Source organism: Chiloscyllium punctatum, chromosome 22 (genome assembly GCF_047496795.1).
Source record: "Chiloscyllium punctatum isolate Juve2018m chromosome 22, sChiPun1.3, whole genome shotgun sequence".
NCBI classification, from domain to species: Eukaryota; Metazoa; Chordata; class Chondrichthyes; order Orectolobiformes; family Hemiscylliidae; genus Chiloscyllium; species Chiloscyllium punctatum.
The window spans coordinates 21,236,749-21,258,458 of NC_092760.1; the positions used below are offsets into that span (position 1 = coordinate 21,236,749).

Sequence of the window (21,710 nt, forward strand, 5' to 3'; positions counted from 1 at the left end):
ACACTGAGAATCAGAGTATTTTCACAGCTGTCAGACTGAGAATCAGTACTGTTTCACAGCTGTCAGACTGAGAATCAGTGCAGTTTCACAGCTATCAGACTGAGAATCAGTGCAGTTTCATAGCTATCAGACTGAGAATCAGAGCAGTTTCACAGTTGCCAGACTGAGAATCAGTGTAATTTCACAGCAGTCTGATTGAGAATCAGTATTGTTTCACAACTGTCAGACTGAGAATCAGTGCAGTTTCATTGCTGTCAGACGAAGAATCAGTGCAGTTTCACAATTGCCAGACTGAACATCAGTGTAGTTTCATAGCTATCAGATTGAGCATCAGTGCAGTTTCACAGCTGTCAGACTGAGAATCAGTGCAGTTTCATAGCTGTCAGACTGAGAATCAGTGCAGTTACACAGCTGTCAGACTGTTAATCAGTGCAGTTTCATATCTGTCAGACTGAGAATCAGTGTAGTTTCACAGCTATCTGTCTGAGAATTATGGTAGTTTCAAAGCTGTCAGAATGAGAATCAGTTCAGTTTCATAGCTGTCAATCTGAGAATCTGTGCAGTTTCACCACTCTCAGACTGAGAATCAGTGCAGCTTCACCGCTGTCAGACTGAGAATCAGTGCTGTTTCACAGCTCTCAGACTGAGAATGAGTGCATTTTCATAGCTGTCAGACTGAGAATCCGTGCAGTTTCACAGCTTTCAGACTGAGAATGAGTGCATTTTCATAGCTGTCAGACTGAGAATCCCTGCAGTTTCACAGCTTTCAGACTGAGAATCAGTGCAGTTTCACAGCTGTCAGACTGAGAATCAGTGCAGCTTCATACCTGTCAGACTGAGGATCAGTGCAGTTTCATAGCTATCAGACTGAGAATCAGTGCAGTTTCATAGCTGTCAGACTGAGAATGAGTGCAGTTCAACAGCTGTCAGACTGAGAATCAGTGTAGTTTCACAGCTGTCAGACTGAGAATCAGTGCAGTTTCGTAGCTGTCAGACTGAGAATCAGTGCAGTTTCACAGCTGTTAGACTGGGAAACAGTGCTGTTTCAGAGCAGTCAGACTGAGAATCAGTGTCGTTTCATAGCTGTGAGACTGAGAATCAGTGAAGTTTCATAGCTGTCCGACTGAGAATCAGTGTAGTTTCACAGCTGTCAGACCGAGAATTAGAGTCGTTTCATTGCCGCCAGATTGAGAATCAGTGAAATTTCACAGATCCCTGACTGAGAATCAGTGCAATTTCACAGCTGTCAGACTGAGAATCAATCTAGTTTCATCGCTGTCAGACTGAGAATCAGTGCAGTTTCGTTGCTGTCAGACTGAGAATCAGAGTAATTTCACAGCTGTCTGTCTGAGAATCAGTGCATTTGCATAGCTGTCAGACTAAGAATCAGAGTAATTTCACAGCCGTCAGACTAAGAATCAGTGCTGTTTCATAGTTGTTAGACTGAGATTCAGTGCAGTTTCATAGCTGTCAGACTGAGAATCAGTGCAGTTTCATAGTTGTTAGACTGAGATTCAGTGCAGTTTCATAGCTGTCAGACTGAGAATCAGTGCAGTTTCACAGCTGTGACTGAGAATCAGTGCAGTTTCATAGTTGTTAGACTGAGATTCAGTGCAGTTTCACAGCTGTCAGACTGAGAATCAGTGCAGTTTCACAGCTGTGACTGAGAATCAGTGCAGTTTCATAGTTGTTAGACTGAGATTCAGTGCAGTTTTATAGCTGTCAGACTGAGAATCAGTGCAGTTTCACAGCTGTGACTGAGAATCAGTGCAGTTTCATAGTTGTTAGACTGAGATTCAGTGCAATTTCACAGCTGTCAGACTGAGAATCAGTGCAGTTTCACAGCTGTCAGACTGAGAATCAGTGCAGTTTCACAGCTGTGACTGAGAATCAGTGCAGTTTCATAGTTGTTAGACTGAGATTCAGTGCAGTTTTATAGCTGTCAGACTGAGAATCAGTGCAGTTTCACAGCTGTCAGACTGAGAATCAGTGCAGTTTCACAGCTGTGACTGAGAATCAGTGCAGTTTCATAGTTGTTAGACTGAGATTCAGTGCAGTTTTATAGCTGTCAGACTGAGAATCAGTGCAGTTTCACAGCTGTGACTGAGAATCAGTGCAGTTTCATAGTTGTTAGACTGAGATTCAGTGCAATTTCACAGCTGTCAGACTGAGAATCAGTGCAGTTTCACAGCTGGTGTGGGATGCCTCGTATTGAGCTTCATGTGCATCTGCAGCAATATCAAGAGATACCAGAGATTTCAAACCAAGATCTCTGCCTGAAACTACTGCATCGTGTTTGTTTTTAAGTAATACCTGGGTCTGTAGATTGTTAAAGGGGCAGCAATGACTTTTAATAAGGTGATGTGCTCTTCCTGTCAGATGTGAGAGATCAGAAAGAATTTCCATGTTCCTGGAGAGTATATCTGCAGGAAGTGTGTTTGGTAATGGACCTCATAGATTGGTTAGAGTGACAGGTAGAGACAATGAAGAGTTTACAAGAGCAAGGAGATGTGATGGATGGCAGTTTCCGGAAGGTGGAAACACCACAGATACATTCTGTTGGATGGTCGATTTCGGAGTGGTAGGAGAGGTAGTCAGCTGGTGCAGCAGACTCTTGTGCCTACATCCATCTCAAACAGGTATGCCATTTTGGATACTGTGGTGGGGGATGGCCTCTCAAGGGAATATGGGACCGACAGTCAGGTTTCTGATACTGTGACTGCCTCTATTGTAATGAGAAGCATGTTTGGTTCCAAGTGATCAACTGTAATAGGGGATTCTCTGGTGTGAGGGACAGGCAGACGATTCTGCAGGTGTCAATGAGATATCAGGATGGGGTGTTGCCTTCCTGGTGCCAGGGTCAAGGTTATTTTGGAGAGTGTGCAGAATACTCTGAAAGGTAAGAGTCACTAGCAGGAGGTTGTTCTGCATGTTGGTACCATTGACATGGGGAAGGAAAGAAATTACGTTTAGATTAGATTACTTACAGTGTGGAAACAGGCCCTTCGGCCCAACAAGTTCACACCGACCCTCTGAAGTGCAACCCACCCAGACCCATTCCCCTACATTTACCCCTTCACCTAACACTACGGGCAATTTAGCATGGCCAATTCACCGAACCTGCACATTTTTGGATTGTGGAAGGAAACCGGAGCACCCGGAGGAAACCCACGCAGACACGGGGAGAATGTGCAAACTCCACACAGTTGCCTGAGGTGGGAATTGAACCCGGGTCTCTGGCGCTGTGAGGCAACAGTGCTAACCACTGTGCCACCGTGCAATTGCATTAGTCATGTCTTTGTTTCTTTCACCAAATGCAATACCTTGTATTTATCCAAATTAAACTCCATCTGCCACTCTTCAGCCATTGACCCACTTGATCAAGATTCTGCAGAGAGAATATAGGAAACTAGGTCGGAAGTTAAAAGTAGGTCCTTGAGTATAGTAATGTCTGGCCTATCACCGGTGGCTTGTGCTTGTGAGGGTAGGATACAGAGATGAATGTGTGACTGAGGAGCTGGTGCAGGGGGCAAGGATTGACATTTTTTGATGTTGGGATCTCTTTAGGGTAGAAATTACCTGTTTAAGAGAAAAAGGGTCCCCCTGAATTAGAAGGAGGCCAATATCCTTGCAGGGAGATTTGATAGTGCTACTGAAGAGGTTTTAAACTAGTAAGGTGGTGGCGATGGTGGGGGTGGTGGTGGTGGAGGGTTGATTGTGGTGGTGTTGGTGGGGGTGGGGCTGGTGGTGATGATGGTGTGGGGGTGGGGGCATTGGGTATGGTGTTGGTGGGGGGTGGTGATGGTGGGGGTTTGGTAGTGGGGTGGGGGTGGTGGTGGTGATGGTGGGGGAGTTGGTGGTGGTGTGGGGGATGATGGTGGGGTGGGGATGGTGGTGTGGAGGGGTGGTGGTGGTGTGGGGGGTTGGTAGTGTGGTGGGGACTGGTGGTGGTGGACGTGTGGGGGGTTGGTGGTGGGGTAGGGGTTGGTGTTGGTGGTGTGGAGGGGTGGTGATGGTGTGGGGGTGGTGGTGGTGATGGTGGGGGGTTGGTGGTGGGGTGGTGGTGGGGTGGGAGTGGTGGTGCTGGTGTGCGTGTGGTGGTGGTGGTGTGGGGGAGGAGGTTGGTTGTTGGGGTGTGGGGGATGGTGGTGGTGATGGTGGGGGGTTGGTGGTGGGGTGTGGGGGTGGGGATGGTGGTGTGGGGGAGGAGGTTGGTTGTTGGGGTGTGGGGGATGGTGGTGGTGATGTTGGGGGGTTGGTGGTGGGGTGTGGGGGTGAGGGTGGTGGTGTGGGGGAGGAGGTTGGTTGTTGGGGTGTGGTGGTGGTGTGGGGGATGGTGGGGGGTTGGTGGTGGGGTGTGGGGTGGGGATGGTGGTGTGGGGGAGGAGGTTGGTTGTTGGGGTGTGGTGGTGGTGTGGGCGATGGTGGTGGTGATGGTGGGGGGTTGGTGGTGGGGTGTGGGGGTGAGGGTGGTGGTGTGGGGGAGGAGGTTGGTTGTTGGGGTGTGGTGGTGGTGTGGGCGATGGTGGTAGTGGCGTGTGGGGAGGAGGTTGGTGATTGGGGGTGGTGGTGGGGTGTGGGGGTATTAGTGGTGTGGGGGGAGGAGGTTAGTGGTTGGAGGGTGGTGGTGGTGTGGGGGATCGGTGGTGGTGATGTGGGGGATCGGTGGTGGTGATGTGGGGGATCGGTGGTGGTGGTGTGGGGGATCGGTGGTGGTGGTGTGGGGGATCGGTGGTGGTGATGATGGTGGGGAGTTGGTGGTGAGGCGGGGTGGTGGTGATGATTTTGGGGGGGGTGTGTTAATGGTGGTGTGGGGGGTGGTGGTGGTGATGGTGGGGGTTGGTGGTGCAGTAGGATGGTGGTAATTGTGTGGGGGGTGTTCTTGGTGGTGTGGGGGGTTGATGGCGGTGATGGTGGGGGTGTTGGTGATGGTGGGGGGAGGTTGATGGTGTTGGTGGTTGGGGTGTTGGTGATGGTGATGGTGGTTGGGGGAGGAGGAGGGTGGTGGTAGGAGGAGGGGGTGGTGGTGGTGCGGGGTTGCGGGGGGACCCAAAGCGATCGTGAGAAAAGAGAAAAAACTGACGCTGGTACAGTTGATAAGTGGAGCAAGTCAAATAGTCAAGGTAGACAAGAGCTTGGCAGATAATGAGAGAAGAATGATAAATTAAACTGTATTTACTCCAATGCAAGAGACCTGACTGGTTGGTTAGCCATAGGAAATATAGGGTTACAGGAATAGGGTGGGTCTGGGTGGGATGCTCTTTGGAGGGTCAGTATTCACCCATGGGTTGAATGGCCTGGTTCCACACTTTTAGGTCATGCTGAACAAATCTGTTAGAACTCTTTTTGGTTTGATTTATTACTGTCACATGAACTGAGGTACAGTGAAAAGTGGTGTCTTACGTACTTTACAGGCACTATACAAGTGTCTCAGGGTAACTGCACAGAGTGCAGAATACAATCTTATATCTGCCAAGACGGCACAGAAAGAGATCAACTTGAACATAAAAGATATCCATTCAACAGTCTGATAACAGTAAGGAAGAAGCCGCTCTTGAATCTGATTGCATATATACAAGCCTTTATATGTTTTGCCCACACAAGAGTATAAAAGAGCGCAACTGGGTGGTAAGGGTCTTTGATTATGTTGACTGCTTTCCCGAGGCAGCCGGAAGTATAGACAAGTCAATGGATGGGAGGCCGGTTTGCGTATGCACTGAGTTGTGTTCATAACTCTCCAGAGTTTATTTCGGTCTTAATAAGAGTAGTTGCCATTTCATGTTGTGCTGCATCTAAATAGAATGCTTTCTATGGTGCATCTATAAAAAATTGTAAGAGTCTTTATGGACAGGCCAAATTTCCTTAGCCTCTTGAGGAAGTAGAGGCGTTACTGAGCTGTTTTGACGGTAGAGTCGACATGGGTTAACCAGGACAAATTGTTGGTGATCATCACTCCCAATTCTTTGAGAAGGTAACGAGCAAGTTCGACAAAGGAGAACCAGTGAACATGATATATTTAGATTTCCATAAGGCCTTTGACAGGGTGCCACACAGGAGGCTGCTAAATAAAATAAGAGTCCATGGTGTTAGGAGAAAGATACTGGCATGGATGGAAGATTGGCTGATTGGCAGAAGGCAGTGAGTAGGGATAAAGTATGGCTGCTAGTGATTTGTGGAGTTCTGAAGGTCAGTGCTGGGATGACATCTATTTACATGTGATGCTAATGAGCAACTGCTTTTTGGTACTTTTACATTTGTGGAGACTGTGTTTAAGTTTTCAAGGTTTTTTTTTCATTCTCACTAATTCATTCATTACGTAATACAATCACCTAGTTACAATGCTTCCTATATGTGGGGTATTGGGATTTATTCAGAAACAAAATTGGAAGAATTCATCAAAGTGCTGAGTGATTGTCAACTCAATTAAACTTAAAGCCTAAGTATACAAGAAAGTATTAATTTAACTGTTTCCATGAGTAGAGGAATCTCAAATCAGGGGACATAGTTAAAGAATCAGGGAATTTAAAATTAAGTTTAAAGGAAATAATCTTCTCTCAGAGGGTGGTGAACGTATTGAATTCGTTACCTCAGAGAGTTGTGGAAACTCAAGTATTTAACAAGGACAGAGATAGATTTTCAAAATATCAAGAAGTTAAGGGCCAGGAGGAGCTGGCATGAGAAAAAGACTTGAGTCCTAGCTCAGTTGCACCAGTGTGTACTATCTATAAAATACACTGTAGCAATTCATCAAGGCTCCTTGCAACACTACCACTGAGAAACAGGGAATACATAGAGTTCCTCTCCAAACATACCATCCACACAAGAGAGAATCTAATCATCACCCCTTGACATTCAATATTATCACTAAATTAGGCATGAGCAACCATTATTATTATTAACCAGAAACAGAACTGGACGAGACGTGCACATACTGCGGTTGCAATAGTGTGTCAGAAGATAATAATGCTGCAGCAAACAACTCACCTCCTGATTCCCTAAAGTCTGTCTGCCATGCACAAGACAGAAGTCAGAAGTCTGATGGACTCCTTCCCACTTGCCTGGAAGAGTGCAGATCCAAGAAAACTCAAGAAGTTCGACACCATCCAGAACAAAGCAGCCCTTTTCATTGGCACCCGATCTATCACCTTTAATAATCACTCCCTTCACTAGTAATTCTCAGCAGCAGCAGTCATATTGCTAGAATATGGTCAGGACACATAACATTTGCAGCATCCAGTGCTTTCAACTATTTCTTAATAGTGTGTGGAGTGAATCAAATTGGCTGAAGACTGGCTGGGAACCTCTGGAGGACACCGAAATGGTTGTCACAAATGCTTCAGCCTTACCTTTTGCACTGATGTGCAACACTCCACCATTATTGGGGATGGGGATGTTTTTGGAGCCTCCTTCAGCACTGACTTGTTTAATTGTCCACCACTATTGACAACTGAATGCAGCATGACAGCTGAGCTTAGATCTAATCCATTGATTATGGAATTACTTAACTCTGTCTATCATTTGTTGCTTATGCTCTTTGGCATTTAAGTAGTCCTGTTTTGTAACTTCACCAGGTTGATGTATCATTTTTAGGAATGTTGTATGCTGCTCCTATCATCTCCATCTGCACTTTTCATTGATTCCCTGGCTTAATGGTAAAGAATGGGATGTCAAATGGGCTATGAGATTAAACATTGTGGTTGAATACAGTCCTGCTTCTATAGTTACATTGAAACATGGAGACTACAGGCAGGAGAAGGCCATTCATCTCTTCGAGACTGTTCTGCCATTCAATATGATCGTTGCTAAATCCCGATCTCAATATTATATTCCTTCTTTCTCTCTATGCTCCTTGATACCTTTCAAATCAAAAGATATATCTATTACTTCCTTGAATACATTCAATGACTTGGCCTTCACAGTCTTCTGTGGTTGAGAACTGCACAGGTTCTCTATGTTTTGAGTAAAGAAATGTTTCCTTATCTCAGTCCTAAATGTCCAATCATGTACCTTGTGACTGTGTCCATTTTCCAACCGAGGGAAACATCCTTTCTGTACCTACTCTGTCTAGACCTGTTAGGTAATGTGATCAAAACTGCTCAGAAAACTTTCAGTGTGTCTCACCAAGTCCCTGAATAATAAGACATTCCTACTGCTGAACTCAAATCCTCTTGCAATGAAGGCCAACATACCTTTAGCATCCCAAATTGCTTCCTGCATTTGCTTGTCTATTTTCATTGACTGATGTACAAGAACACTTCGATCCCTATTGACATTCACACTTCCCAATATCTCACCATTTAAATGATACTTTTCCTTTCTGTTTTTCACACCAAAGTGTAATACTATATATTTTGTCATATTGTGCAGCACCCATCATGTACTTACCCACTCATTCAACTTGTCTTAACCACCTTGAAGCCTCCTTGCATCCTTCTTACAACTAAATCCCAACATGGTTTGTGTCATCAGCAAACATGAAGCATTGCATTTGGTTCTCTGATCCATGTAATTTATATATGCATATACACCTTATGTCACTGAGACCCAAGCGTTGATCCCTGCAGTACATCACTAGTCACCACTTGCCACTTAGAAAAAGATCCATTTATTTGGACTCTGTTTCTGTCTGTCAATAAATTTTCGGTAAATGCCAATATACTACCTGTTGTCCCACGAGCTTTAACTTTTCCCAATAATTTCTCATGAGGGACCTTATCAAAATCTGGAAAATCTAATATACCACATTCACTGGTTATTCTTATTTATTCTACTTGTTACAGGCTTTAAAAAAAACTAAAGAAAAGCATGATAGCTTTTCATAAATCCATTGGCTTTGACCAATCCCAATAATGTGAATCAAGTATTTTGTTATCATATCTTTTACAGTCCATTTCTACGTCCCTTGCAACTTTGTCACCACAAGGATTTTGCAGTGCTTCATCCTACTGATTCTGTCATAGATGGATACATCTGTGGCAGGCAGGTTAGTAAGGATGAGGTCAAGGACGGATTTCTCTCACTGTCCCTGTTTACCAGCTGTGTCCTTCAAGGCTCGACCAACTCAATCAATAGTGGTGTTGTTACGTAGTTATCAGCAGGAGATTTGAGATTTCAGGGGATTTGGAATAAATGATGAGGACTCCATGGGCAACTTGCTCCAAATTGTACACCACTATGACACCAACTCTGCTGGCTCTGTCCCGCTGATGGGACAAGCCATAACCAGTGATGGTGATGGTGGTGTATGGGATATTGATTTATATGGAAATTTTATAGAAGAGGACTGATTTGAGTTTACAAATGTCTGAATTAACTGAAATTTATGATGGATCAAGATGTTGCCTGATATGTAACAAGATTTTAAGAATGGATTACTAAGGTGATGATAGAGGAGGTAACTGTTTTAAAAACAATACAAATACCAACATGCTGACAAAAATACCAGTCTGGACAGGGTTCTGGAGTGCACCCAGTCCTTCTTGTTGGTTGTGTGCTGTTCCTGATGACAGAAGGAGATGTACAAAGTTAAAAATCACACAACACCAGATTATAGTCCAACAGGTTTACGTGGAAGCACTGCTCCGTCATCAGGTGGTGGTGGAGTATAAGATCATAAGACATAGAATTTATAGCAAACGTTTACAGTGTGATGTAACTGAAATTATATATTGAAAAAGACCTGGATCATTTGTTAAGTCTTAACAAATCTTAACAAGTCTTAACAAATGAGAGACTGAACAAATAATACAGGTCTTTTTCAATATATAATTTCAGTTAGAGTCATAGAGTCATAGAGATGTACAGCGTGGACCCTTCAATCCAATGCGTCCCTGCCGACCAGATATCCCAACCCAATCTAGTCCCACCTGCCAGCACCCGACCCATATCCCTCCAAACCCTACCTATTCATATTCTCATCCAAATGCCTCTTAAATGTTGCAATTGTACCAGCCTCCACCACTTCCTCTGGCAGCTCATTCCATACACGTACCACCTTCTGCATGAAAAAGTTGCCCTGTAAGGTCTCTTTTATATCTTTCCCCTTTCACCCTAAACCTTTGCCCTCAAATTCAGGACTCCCCGACCCCAGGGAAAAGACTTTGCCTATTTATCCTATCCATGCCCCTCATAATTTTGTAAACCTCTATAAGGTCACCCCTCAGCCTCCGACACTCCAGGGAAAACAGTTCCAGCATGTTCAGCCTCTCCCTGTAGCTCAAATCCTCCAACCCTGGCAACATCCTTGTAAATCTTTTCTGAACGCTTTCAAGTTTCACAACATCTTTCCGATAGGAAGGAGACCAGAATTGCATGCAATATTCCAACAGTGGCCTAACCAATGTCCTGTACAGCAGCAACATAACCTCCCATCTCCCGTACTCAATACTCTGACCAATAAAGGAAAGCATACCAAACGCCTTCATCACTATCCTATCTACCTGTGACTCCACTTTCAAGGAGCTATGAACCTGCACTCCAAGGCATCTTTGTTTAGCAACACTCCCTTGGACCTTACCATTAAGTGTATAAGTCCTGTTCAGATTTGCTTTCCCAAAATGCAGCACCTCATGTTTATCTGAATTAAACTCCATCTGCCACTTCTCAGCCCATTGTCCCATCTGGTCCAGATTCTGTTGTAATTTGAGGTAATCATCTTTGCTGTCCACTACACCTCCAATTTTGTTGTCATTGGGCCCAGCACCAAACTTTGTGGCACTCCACTGGTCACAGGCCTTCAGTCTGAAAAACAACCCTCCATCACCACTCTCTGTCTTCTACCTTTGAGCCAGTTCTGTATCCAAATGGTGAGTTCTCCCTGTATTCTGTGAGATCTAACCTTGCTAATCAGTCTCCCATGGGGAACCTCGTCGAACTCCTTACTGAAGTCCATATAGATCACATCCACTGCTCTGCCCTCATCAATCCTCTTTGTTACTTCCTCAAAAAACTCAATCAAGTTTGTGAGACATGATTTCCCACGCACAAAGGCCATGTTGACTATCCCTAATCAGTCCTTGCCTTTCTAAATACATGTGCATCCTGTTCCTAAGGATTCCCTCCAACAACTTGCCCACCACCGAGGTCAGGCTCACTGGTCTATAGTTCCCTGGCTTGTCTTTACCACCCTTCTTAAACTGTAGCACCACGTTTGCCAACCTCCAGTCTTCCGGCACCTAACCTGAGACTATCGATGATACAAATATCTCAGCAAAAGGCCCAGCAATCACTTCTCTAGCTTCCCACAGAGTTCTCAGGTACACCTGATCAGGTCCTGGGGATTTATCCACTTTTAACCGTTTCAAGACATCCAGCACTTCCCTCTCTGTAATCTGGACATCTTGTAAGATTGTCACCATCTATATCCCTACAGTCTATATTTTCCATATCCTTTTCCACAGTAAATATTGATGCAAAATACTTATTTAGTATCTCCCCCATTTTCTGTGGCTCCACACAAAGGCCGCCTTGCTGATCTTTGAGGGGCCATATTCTCTCACTAGTTACCCTTTTGTCCTTAATATATTTGCAAAAGCTCTTTGGATTCTCCTTAATACTATTTGCCAAAGCTATCTCAAGTCCCCTTTTTGCCCTCCTGATTTCCCTCTTAAGTATACTCCTACTTCCTTTATACTTTTCTAAGGATTCACTCAATCTATCTTGTCTAGACCTTACATATGCTTCCTTCTTTTACATCACACTGTAATCTTTTGTTATAAATTCTGTGTCTTATGATCTTATACTCCACAACCACCTGATGAAGGAGCAGTGCTCCGAAAGTCAGTGCTTCTAAATAAACCTGTTGGAATATAACATGGTATTATGTGATTTTTAACTTTGTGTGCCCCAGTCCAACACCAGCTCCTCCAACTCATGACAGAAGGAGATGTGTGTGTCACCCCTGCTGTCTTGCTTTTTCCCATTTTCCACACAATTATGGTAGTGTACACAGGAGACACATGTATCTGAGATGCTTTTCACTGGTTCATGAACAATTAATACTCCTCAATCAGTCATTGACCCGAATAATAGGCTAAGAGTGAATTCTTGCAGCTTCCACAACTTGGGAATAATAATCTTGCTTTTCCTAACAATTTTCCACAAGACACATGTTAAACCATGATCAATAAAGATTGCACATAGGTGACTGTGATTAACATGACCATTACTTACAGCTCTTGGAGGATGCAGAGCTGAGCAACCTTCTGGTGATACTGTTGTTGGTGTGGGAGACTGTGTGGTTGGCTGAGGTGATGTGGTTTTTTCACATGGTTTCATGTGCTTCACAATATGGCAGTTTTCTGCACATAGTGCATAAAAACACCAGCCTTCTTTGTCTTGAGAATTGTATACAATCTCCCCTGGAAAGAAGATAAAATTGACAGTTTGAAGATAAAACTGTCAAGTTGACAGTTCTGAAAGGTTACATTAATTTGCGGTTTTGTTTAAAGGTACACTGTGACTTCATGCGTCTGATTGTGTCATAATAGAATCTTAGGCTGTAGGTTTGCAACAAAAATCCAAATACACTGCTGGGATTTCACTCCAACCTTCCAAGCTGAAATGTTTGGATTGAGCCTGGTCTCTCTCTGACTAACGCTGTTGTCATTCAATCATAGGCAGCCTCTAAGTAAAACAAGATGAGTCTACTGTTCCCTGCTGGCAAGGAAAACCAGTAAATGAGACCACTGGCAATTTGCTCATTCCTGCAGCATCATTGAGAGGGTGGTTAATGCTGGGACTGCAGCTAGAACAGTAGTTGACACTGGAACTGGATATGAAGGTAAGCAGGCATGGTCTCACCAGAACCAAGCTAGAAGGCCAAGAGCAAGGGCGCAGGTGGTGAGGGAACTGGGCAGAACAAGTTGAGGACTGGGGTAAGATTCATATTGAGCCTGGCCTCACTACACCAAGGGTAATACTGTGATAGTGACAAGAAGATCCCCTTGAGTGGCCATTAGGTGGAGAATGAGATGCCTCATAGGGCACACGCATGAGTGGCTGGGTTGGCTGATATCGCTGCATCGGTATGCAACGTCAGGTGGCAGAAGGGCAAGTGTCAGGAATGATGCCCACGACCATTGTGTACAGTTTTATGTCCAGCAAGCCTCTGCCAATCTGTCAACAGGGAGCTTTAAATAACCAGGCAAGTTGTATATAACATTGAAGACATTTGATAAGCACTTCTTTCCTCAATAAGAAGGGATTTACAGTTCAGTATTGCAGGCATCCTTTGACTGACCCATCACCAGTGTCAGTGAACATAAGAATATAGATCTTGAGAAGAGCTAAACAGATTATTTTTGGTGAGAATGTGTGAATTTGGGAGCTGAAATAGAAAGAAGAATACAAAGGACAACATGAAAAGATGAAAAACAGGAACAGGATCGGCAATATTTTCACTGCACGACCGATGCCTTCCTACAAAAAAACTGCTCAAGGAATTCTTAATTTTAAGAGAAAGAATATGAGATCAGACAGGGATTATGCTGCAGTTGACAAGATTATTAATTGAAACTGGACTATTTCACTGAAATCTGAATACATTTAAGTAGCTTGAACACAAAATTAAAAACAAATTGACAAAGAGAATCAAGTCATGCGAAAAGAACATAGATTCTGAAATGCAGAAATTGAGAGAATATCTAACTGGCCTGCATGTACATATTTCTTAACTTAAGATCACAAAATGAAAATTATCCAAACGTTCAAGGTTACAAAATACCGGAGAGTGGAATTAATCAACTCATTTACCAGGTGAGAATAAATGTCCATTGGCGTTGCAAAAGCATCTTGTTGTTTCTGTAGTTGTGGGAGTTACTGTTACAGTTGTTGCAGTTTCGGATGGAGTTGTAGTGGGTGCTGTAGTGGTGTGACATTTGACTGGGTAGTTCACAATCTCACAGCTCTTGGTACAGAGCGTGATATTACACAGGTCTGATTTACCTACAGAAGTTACCACTGCCTGTCCTGGAAGACAAAAGTCATGAAATTATGTGACAGGTATCTCATAATGAGTTCTCACACAGCCACTCTCTTTACCTTCCTGTCAATATATAGACGACAGTGGCTGCTGTCTTGGAACCATGAGAAAATAAACATGACTGTGCAATTACCATGCATAAAGACGACATGTTAAAATTATGGGCAATTGTCAGGTATGCTCTAACCAGCTATTTTGACAGGAAAATTATTTGTGAGGACATATCGCATTCATTACACGGTTGCTAAAGTCCCTGGATATGCTTCATTTACCAAAATGTCAAACTGTTTCCAAACAGGAAACATGCATTTGGCTAATTGTACTGACCTTAATGTAACCTAGATATGGCATCATTGCATTTGAGTTGTCTGCCCTTGAGTTTGTTCACCATTTTGCTCATCTCTGTAGTGAAACTCAAAGAATTTCAAACTGCATTAAAAAACATTGCTAGATCTTCCTCAACTTCAGAATATGTCATCGTGCAAGAAAAGGCGTGGTTAAAAACTATGAAATCTGAAGTCAATATGGCCACTGGCCAATAGACGTGGTAAATGGCTGAGATACGATATAAATGGTGTGCTGTCGTCAGACAAGAAAACAATGTCTGAAGATGAAGCAAAGCACAGAAGCTCCAGAGGAGAGTGAAAATTCTAACATTCTCCTTTCATTTCCAAAAACAACCAGGACATTTAAAGGTTCGTTCAACATTGCAGAAAACCAAGATAATTGATACAACAAAAAAGATGAGATCTTCCTAAAAGCTAAAAACAAACATATTCTGCAAGACAAGATTTGGTATGGAACATTGCAATCAGAAATCAACAGATGCTGATTGATGAAGTAAATGGCTGTGGCAAACATCGAAATGGTGCGTACGAATGGTTAGCAGACATAAACAGACAAGTGAGCAAAATACATTAATGTTAGTGCAAATTGAACTTAGTTTCTTTCTTCTTTCACTTCCCAAAGAAACAACCAGCTGCACATGTTCATTCAGCAGAAAAGCAACGACAGTTGTTTGATGAAATGAAACAAGGCAAGAAAGTTTCCACTTCCTGCAACCGCTTGGAACAAGTCATTCACAATGTTGGAATTGCCAGTTTAGGGAGGATTCTTGATCACACTTCTGAGAGGTTGATGGAGACACATATCAGGAAAGAATCCCAGCTTGCCTATGCAATTTGTCCTGATACCAGATTTCATTTCAGTTGATACACTTACCAGGTGCTAATGTTTGTCCATTGGCGTGGCAAGAGCATCTTGTGGTTTCTGTAGATGTGGGAGTTACTGTGACTGTCGTTGTAGTTTCAGATGGAGTGGTGGTCGGAGCTGTGGTGGTGTGACATTTACCCATGTACGTCATAATCTCACAGCTCTTGGTACAGACCGTGATATTACACAAGCCTGATTTACCGACAGAAGTTACCACTGCCTGCCCTGCAAGACAAAAGTCAGGAAAATTATGTTACAGGCATCTCATGACAGCTTCTCAATCAGCCACTCTATTTATCTTTGTTTCAATATATACACGACAGCTGATCCTCTTCTGAAACTACATGTTTACGTTACGTGAACGGACAAGTATATTTTAACCAGCATTCTTTGCCAAAATTTGATTAATCAGAACCTATGACATTCACTATGTTGGAATCGCCAAAAGAGTATCCATTAGCTCGGAGATTCTGCACTGTCTCCATTGACCCTGCTGTCTCTCCACACAGGTTTCCAGACCACCTGCTGAATTTTTCCAGCAAATTCACTTTTGATTTCTGATTTCAAGCATCCACAGTCAAGACGGTTTCCGACCATTCCCAGACTTCTTGTGTAACTCAACATGATAACAGATTTCATTTCAACTGGTAAACTTACCAGGTGATAATAATTGTCCATTGGCGTGGCAAGAGCATCTTGTTGTTTCTGTAGTTGTGGGAGTTACTGTTACAGTTGTTGCAGTTTCGGATGGAGTTGTAGTGGGTGCTGTAGTGGTGTGACATTTGCCTGTGTAGTTCATAATCTCACAGCTCTTGGTACAGAGAATGAAATTACACAAGCCTGATTTACCTTCAGAAGTTACCACTGCCTGTCCTGGAAGACAAAAGTCATGAAATTATGTTACACGCATCGCATAATGAGTTCTCACACAGCCACTCTCTTTACCTTCCTGTCAATATATAGACGACAGCGGTTGAGGTTTCCTACCATGCGAAAATAAACATGACTGTGCAATTACCATGCATAAAGACGACACGTTAAAATTATGGGCAAATGTCATGCATGCTCTAACCAGCTATTTTGACAGGAAAATTATTTGTGAGGACATATCGCATTCATTACACGGTTGCTACAGTCCCTGGATATGCTTCATGTACCAAAATGTAGAACTGTTTCCAAACAGTAAAGATGCATTTGGCTAATTGTACTGACCCTAATGTAACCTAGATATGGCATCATTGCATTTGAGTTGTCTGCCCTTGAGTTTGTTCACCATTTTGCTCATCTGTGTAGTGAAACTCAAAGAATTTCAAACTGCATTAAAAAACATTGCTAGATCTTCCTCAAAATCAGAATATGTCATCGTGCAAGAAAAGGCGTGGTTAAAAACTATGAAATCTGAAGTCAATATGGCCACTGGCCAATAGATGTGGGAAATGGCTGAGATACGATATAAATGGTGTGCTGTCGTCAGACAAGAAAACAATGTCTGAAGATTAAGCAAAGCACAGAAGCTCCAGAAAGAGAGTGAAAATTCTAACATTCTCCTTTCATTTCCAAAAAGAACCAGGACATTTAAAGGTTCGTTCAACATTGCAGAAAACCAAGATAATTGATAAAACAAAAAAGATGAGATCTTCCTAAAAACTAAAAACAAACATATTCTGCAAGACAAGATTTGGTATGGAACATTGCAATCAGAAATCAACAGATGCTGATTGATGAGGTAAATGGCTGTGGCAAACATCGAAATGGTGCGTACGAATGGTTAGCAGACATAAACAGACAAGTGAGCAAAGTACATTAATGTTCGTGCAAATTGAACTCTGTTTCTTTCTTCTTTCACTTCCCAAAGAAACAACCAGCTGCACATGTTCATTCAGCAGAAAAGCAATGACATTTGTTTGATGAAATGAAACAAGGCAAGAAAGTTTCCACTTCCTGCAACCGCTTGGAACAAGTCATTCACAATGTTGGAATTGCCAGTTTAGGGAGCATTCTTGATCACACTTCTGAGAGGTTGATGGAGACACATATCAGGAAAGATTCCCAGCTTGCCTATGCAATTTGTCCTGATACCAGATTTCATTTCAGTTGATACACTTACCAGGTGCTAATGTTTGTCCATTGGCGTGGCAAGAGCATCTTGTGGTTTCTGTAGATGTGGGAGTTACTGTGACTGTCGTTGTAGTTTCAGATGGAGTGGTGGTCGGTGCTGTGGTGGTTTGACATATACCTGGGTACGGCATAATCTCACAGCTCTTGGTACAGACCGTGATATTACACAAGCCTGATTTACCGACAGAAGTTACCACTGCCTGCCCTGGAAGACAAAAGTCATGAAATTATGTTACACGCATCGCATAATGAGTTCTCACACAGCCACTCTCTTTACCTTCCTGTCAATATACAGACGACAGTGGTTGAGGTTTCCTACCATGAGAAAATAAACATGACTGTGCAACTACCATGCATAAAGACGACACGTTAAAATTATGGGCAAATGTCATGTATGCTCTAACCCGCTATTTTGACAGAAAAATTATTTGTGAGGACATATCGCATTCATTACACGGTTGCTAAACTCCCTGGATATGCTTCATTTACCAAAATATAGAACAGTTTCTAAACAGTAAACATGCAATTGGCTGATTGTACTGACCCTAATGTAACCTAGATATGGCATCATTGCATTTGAGTTATCTGCCCTTGAGTTTGTTCACCATTTTGCTCTCTATGTAGTGAAACTCAAAGAATTTCAAACTGCAATAAAAAACATTGCAAGATCTTCCTCAACTTCAGAATATGTCATCGTGCAAGACAAGACGTGGTTAAAAACTATGAAATCTGAAGTCACTATGGCCACTGTCTAATAAATGTGGGAAATGGCTGAGATACGATATAAATGGTGTGGTGTCGACAGACAAGAAAAAAATGTCTGAAGATGAAGTAAAGCACAGAAGCTCCAGAGGAGAGTGAAAATTCTAACATTCTCCTTTCATTTCCAAAAAGAACCAGGACATTTAAAGGTTCGTTCAGCATTGCAGAAAACCAAGGTAATTGATAAAACAAAAAAGATGAGATCTTCCTAAAAGCAAAAAACAAACATATTCTGCAAGACAAGATTTAGTATGGAACATTGCAATCAGAAATCAACACAGGCTGATTGATGAGGTAAATGGCTGTGGCAAACATCGAAATGGTGCGTACGAATGGTTAGCAGACATAAACAGACAAGTGAGCAAAATACATTAATGTTAGTGCAAATTGAACTCTGTTTCTTTCTTCTTTCACTTCCCAAAGAAACAACCAGCTGCACATGTTCATCCTGCAGAAAAGCAACGACATTTGTTTGATGAAATGAAACAAGGCAAGAAAGTTTCCACTTCCTGCAACCGCTTGGAACAAGTCATTCACAATGTTGGAATTGCCAGTTTAGGGAGCATTCTTGATCACACTTCTGAGAGGTTGATGGAGACACATATCAGGAAAGATTCCCAGCTTGCCTATGCAATTTGTCATGATACCAGATTTCATTTCAGTTGATACACTTACCAGGTGCTAATGTTTGTCCATTGGCGTGGCAAGAGCATCTTGTGGTTTCTGTAGATGTGGGAGTTACTGTGACTGTCGTTGTAGTTTCAGATGGAGTGGTGGTCGGTGCTGTGGTGGTTTGACATATACCTGGGTACGTCAAAGTCTCACAGCTCTTGGTACAGAGAGTGAAATTACACAAGCCTGATTTACCGACTGAAGTTACCACTGCCTGCCCTGCAAGACAAAAGTCAGGAAAATTATGTTACAGGCATCTCATGACAGCTTCTCAATCAGCCACTCTATTTATCTTTGTTTCAATATATACACGACAGCTGATCCTCTTCTGAAACTACATGTTTACGTTATGTGAACGGACAAGTATATTTTAACCAGCATTCTTTGCCAAAATTTGATTAATCAGAACCTATGACATTCACTATGTTGGAATCGCCAAAAGAGTATCCATTAGCTCGGAGATTCTGCACTGTCTCCATTGACCCTGCTGTCTCTCCACACAGGTTTCCAGACCACCTGCTGAATTTTTCCAGCAAATTCACTTTTGATTTCTGATTTCAAGCATCCACAGTCAAGACGGTTTCCGACCATTCCCAGACTTCTTGTGTAACTCAACATGATAACAGATTTCATTTCAACTGGTAAACTTACCAGGTGATAATAATTGTCCATTGGCGTGGCAAGAGCATCTTGTTGTTTCTGTAGTTGTTGGAGTTACTGTTACAGTTGTTGCAGTTTCGGATGGAGTTGTAGTGGGTGCTGTAGTGGTGTGACATTTGCCTGTGTAGTTCACAATCTCACAGCTCTTGGTACAGAGCGTGTAATTACACAGGTCTGATTTACCAACAGAAGTTACCACTGCCTGTCCTGGAAGACAAAAGTCATGAAATTATGTTACACGCATCGCATAATGAGTTCTCACACAGCCACTCTCTTTACCTTTCTGTCAATATATAGACGACAGCGGTTGAGGTTTCCTACCATGAGAAAATAAACATGACTGTGCAATTACCATGCATAAAGACGACACGTTAAAATTATGGGCAAATGTCATGCATGCTCTAACCAGCTATTTTGACAGGAAAATTATTTGTGAGGACATATCGCATTCATTACACGGTTGCTACAGTCCCTGGATATGCTTCATGTACCAAAATGTAGAACTGTTTCCAAACAGTAAAGATGCATTTGGCTAATTGTACTGACCATAATGTAACCTAGATATGGCATCATTGCATTTGAGTTGTCTGCCCTTGAGTTTGTTCACCATTTTGCTCATCTGTGTAGTGAAACTCAAAGAATTTCAAACTGCATTAAAAAACATTGCTAGATCTTCCTCAAAATCAGAATATGTCATCGTGCAAGAAAAGGAGTGGTTAAAAACTATGAAATCTGAAGTCAATATGGCCACTGGCCAATAGATGTGGGAAATGGCTGAGATACGATATAAATGGTGTGCTGTCGTCAGACAAGAAAACAATGTCTGAAGATTAAGCAAAGCACAGAAGCTCCAGAAAGAGAGTGAAAATTCTAACATTCTCCTTTCATTTCCAAAAAGAACCAGGACATTTAAAGGTTCGTTCAACATTGCAGAAAACCAAGATAATTGATAAAACAAAAAAGATGAGATCTTCCTAAAAGCTAAAAACAAACATATTCTGCAAGACAAGATTTGGTATGGAACATCGCAATCAGAAATCAACACATGCTGATTGATGAGGTAAATGGCTGTGGCAAACATCGAAATGGTGCATACGAATGGTTAGCAGACATAAACAGACAAGTGAGCAAAATACATTAATGTTAGTGCAAATTGAACTCTGTTTCTTTCTTCTTTCACTTCCCAAAGAAACAACCAGCTGCACATGTTCATCCTGCAGAAAAGCAACGACATTTGTTTGATGAAATGAAACAAGGCAAGAAAGTTTCCACTTCCTGCAACCGCTTGGAACAAGTCATTCACAATGTTGGAATTGCCAGTTTAGGGAGCATTCTTGATCACACATCTGAGAGGTTGATGGAGACACATATCAGGAAAGATTCCCAGCTTGCCTATGCAATTTGTCATGATACCAGATTTCATTTCAGTTGATACACTTACCAGGTGCTAATGTTTGTCCATTGGCGTGGCAAGAGCATCTTGTGGTTTCTGTAGATGTGGGAGTTACTGTGACTGTCGTTGTAGTTTCAGATGGAGTGGTGGTCGGTGCTGTGGTGGTTTGACATATACCTGGGTACGTCAAAGTCTCACAGCTCTTGGTACAGAGAGTGAAATTACACAAGCCTGATTTACCGACTGAAGTTACCACTGCCTGCCCTGCAAGACAAAAGTCAGGAAAATTATGTTACACGCATCGCATAATGAGTTCTCACACAGCCACTCTCTTTACCTTCCTGTCAATATATAGACGACAGCGGTTGAGGTTTCCTACCATGAGAAAATAAACATGACTGTGCAATTACCATGCATAAAGACGACACGTTAAAATTATGGGCAAATGTCATGCATGCTCTAACCAGCTATTTTGACAGGAAAATTATTTGTGAGGACATATCGCATTCATTACACGGTTGCTACAGTCCCTGGATATGCTTCATGTACCAAAATGTAGAACTGTTTCCAAACAGTAAAGATGCATTTGGCTAATTGTACTGACCCTAATGTAACCTAGATATGGCATCATTGCATTTGAGTTGTCTGCCCTTGAGTTTGTTCACCATTTTGCTCATCTGTGTAGTGAAACTCAAAGAATTTCAAACTGCATTAAAAAACATTGCTAGATCTTCCTCAAAATCAGAATATGTCATCGTGCAAGAAAAGGCGTGGTTAAAAACTATGAAATCTGAAGTCAATATGGCCACTGGCCAATAGATGTGGGAAATGGCTGAGATACGATATAAATGGTGTGCTGTCGTCAGACAAGAAAACAATGTCTGAAGATTAAGCAAAGCACAGAAGCTCCAG

General features: G+C 42.5%; 1 protein-coding gene across 1 annotated transcript in view; it reads right to left on the reverse strand.

Annotated features, from left to right (window-relative positions):
- LOC140493876 (uncharacterized) overlaps positions 1-21,710 on the reverse strand; it is a 172,247-nt gene that overhangs the window by 40,484 nt on the left and 110,053 nt on the right. The window contains exons 50-56 of the mRNA XM_072592870.1: positions 20,847-21,062; positions 19,397-19,612; positions 18,749-18,964; positions 17,301-17,516; positions 15,203-15,418; positions 13,753-13,968; positions 12,172-12,359 (exon numbers count right to left, since the gene is read on the reverse strand). Coding sequence (XP_072448971.1) covers positions 12,172-12,359; positions 13,753-13,968; positions 15,203-15,418; positions 17,301-17,516; positions 18,749-18,964; positions 19,397-19,612; positions 20,847-21,062 — 1,484 coding nt within the window. The remainder of the gene's footprint in view (positions 1-12,171; positions 12,360-13,752; positions 13,969-15,202; positions 15,419-17,300; positions 17,517-18,748; positions 18,965-19,396; positions 19,613-20,846; positions 21,063-21,710) is intronic.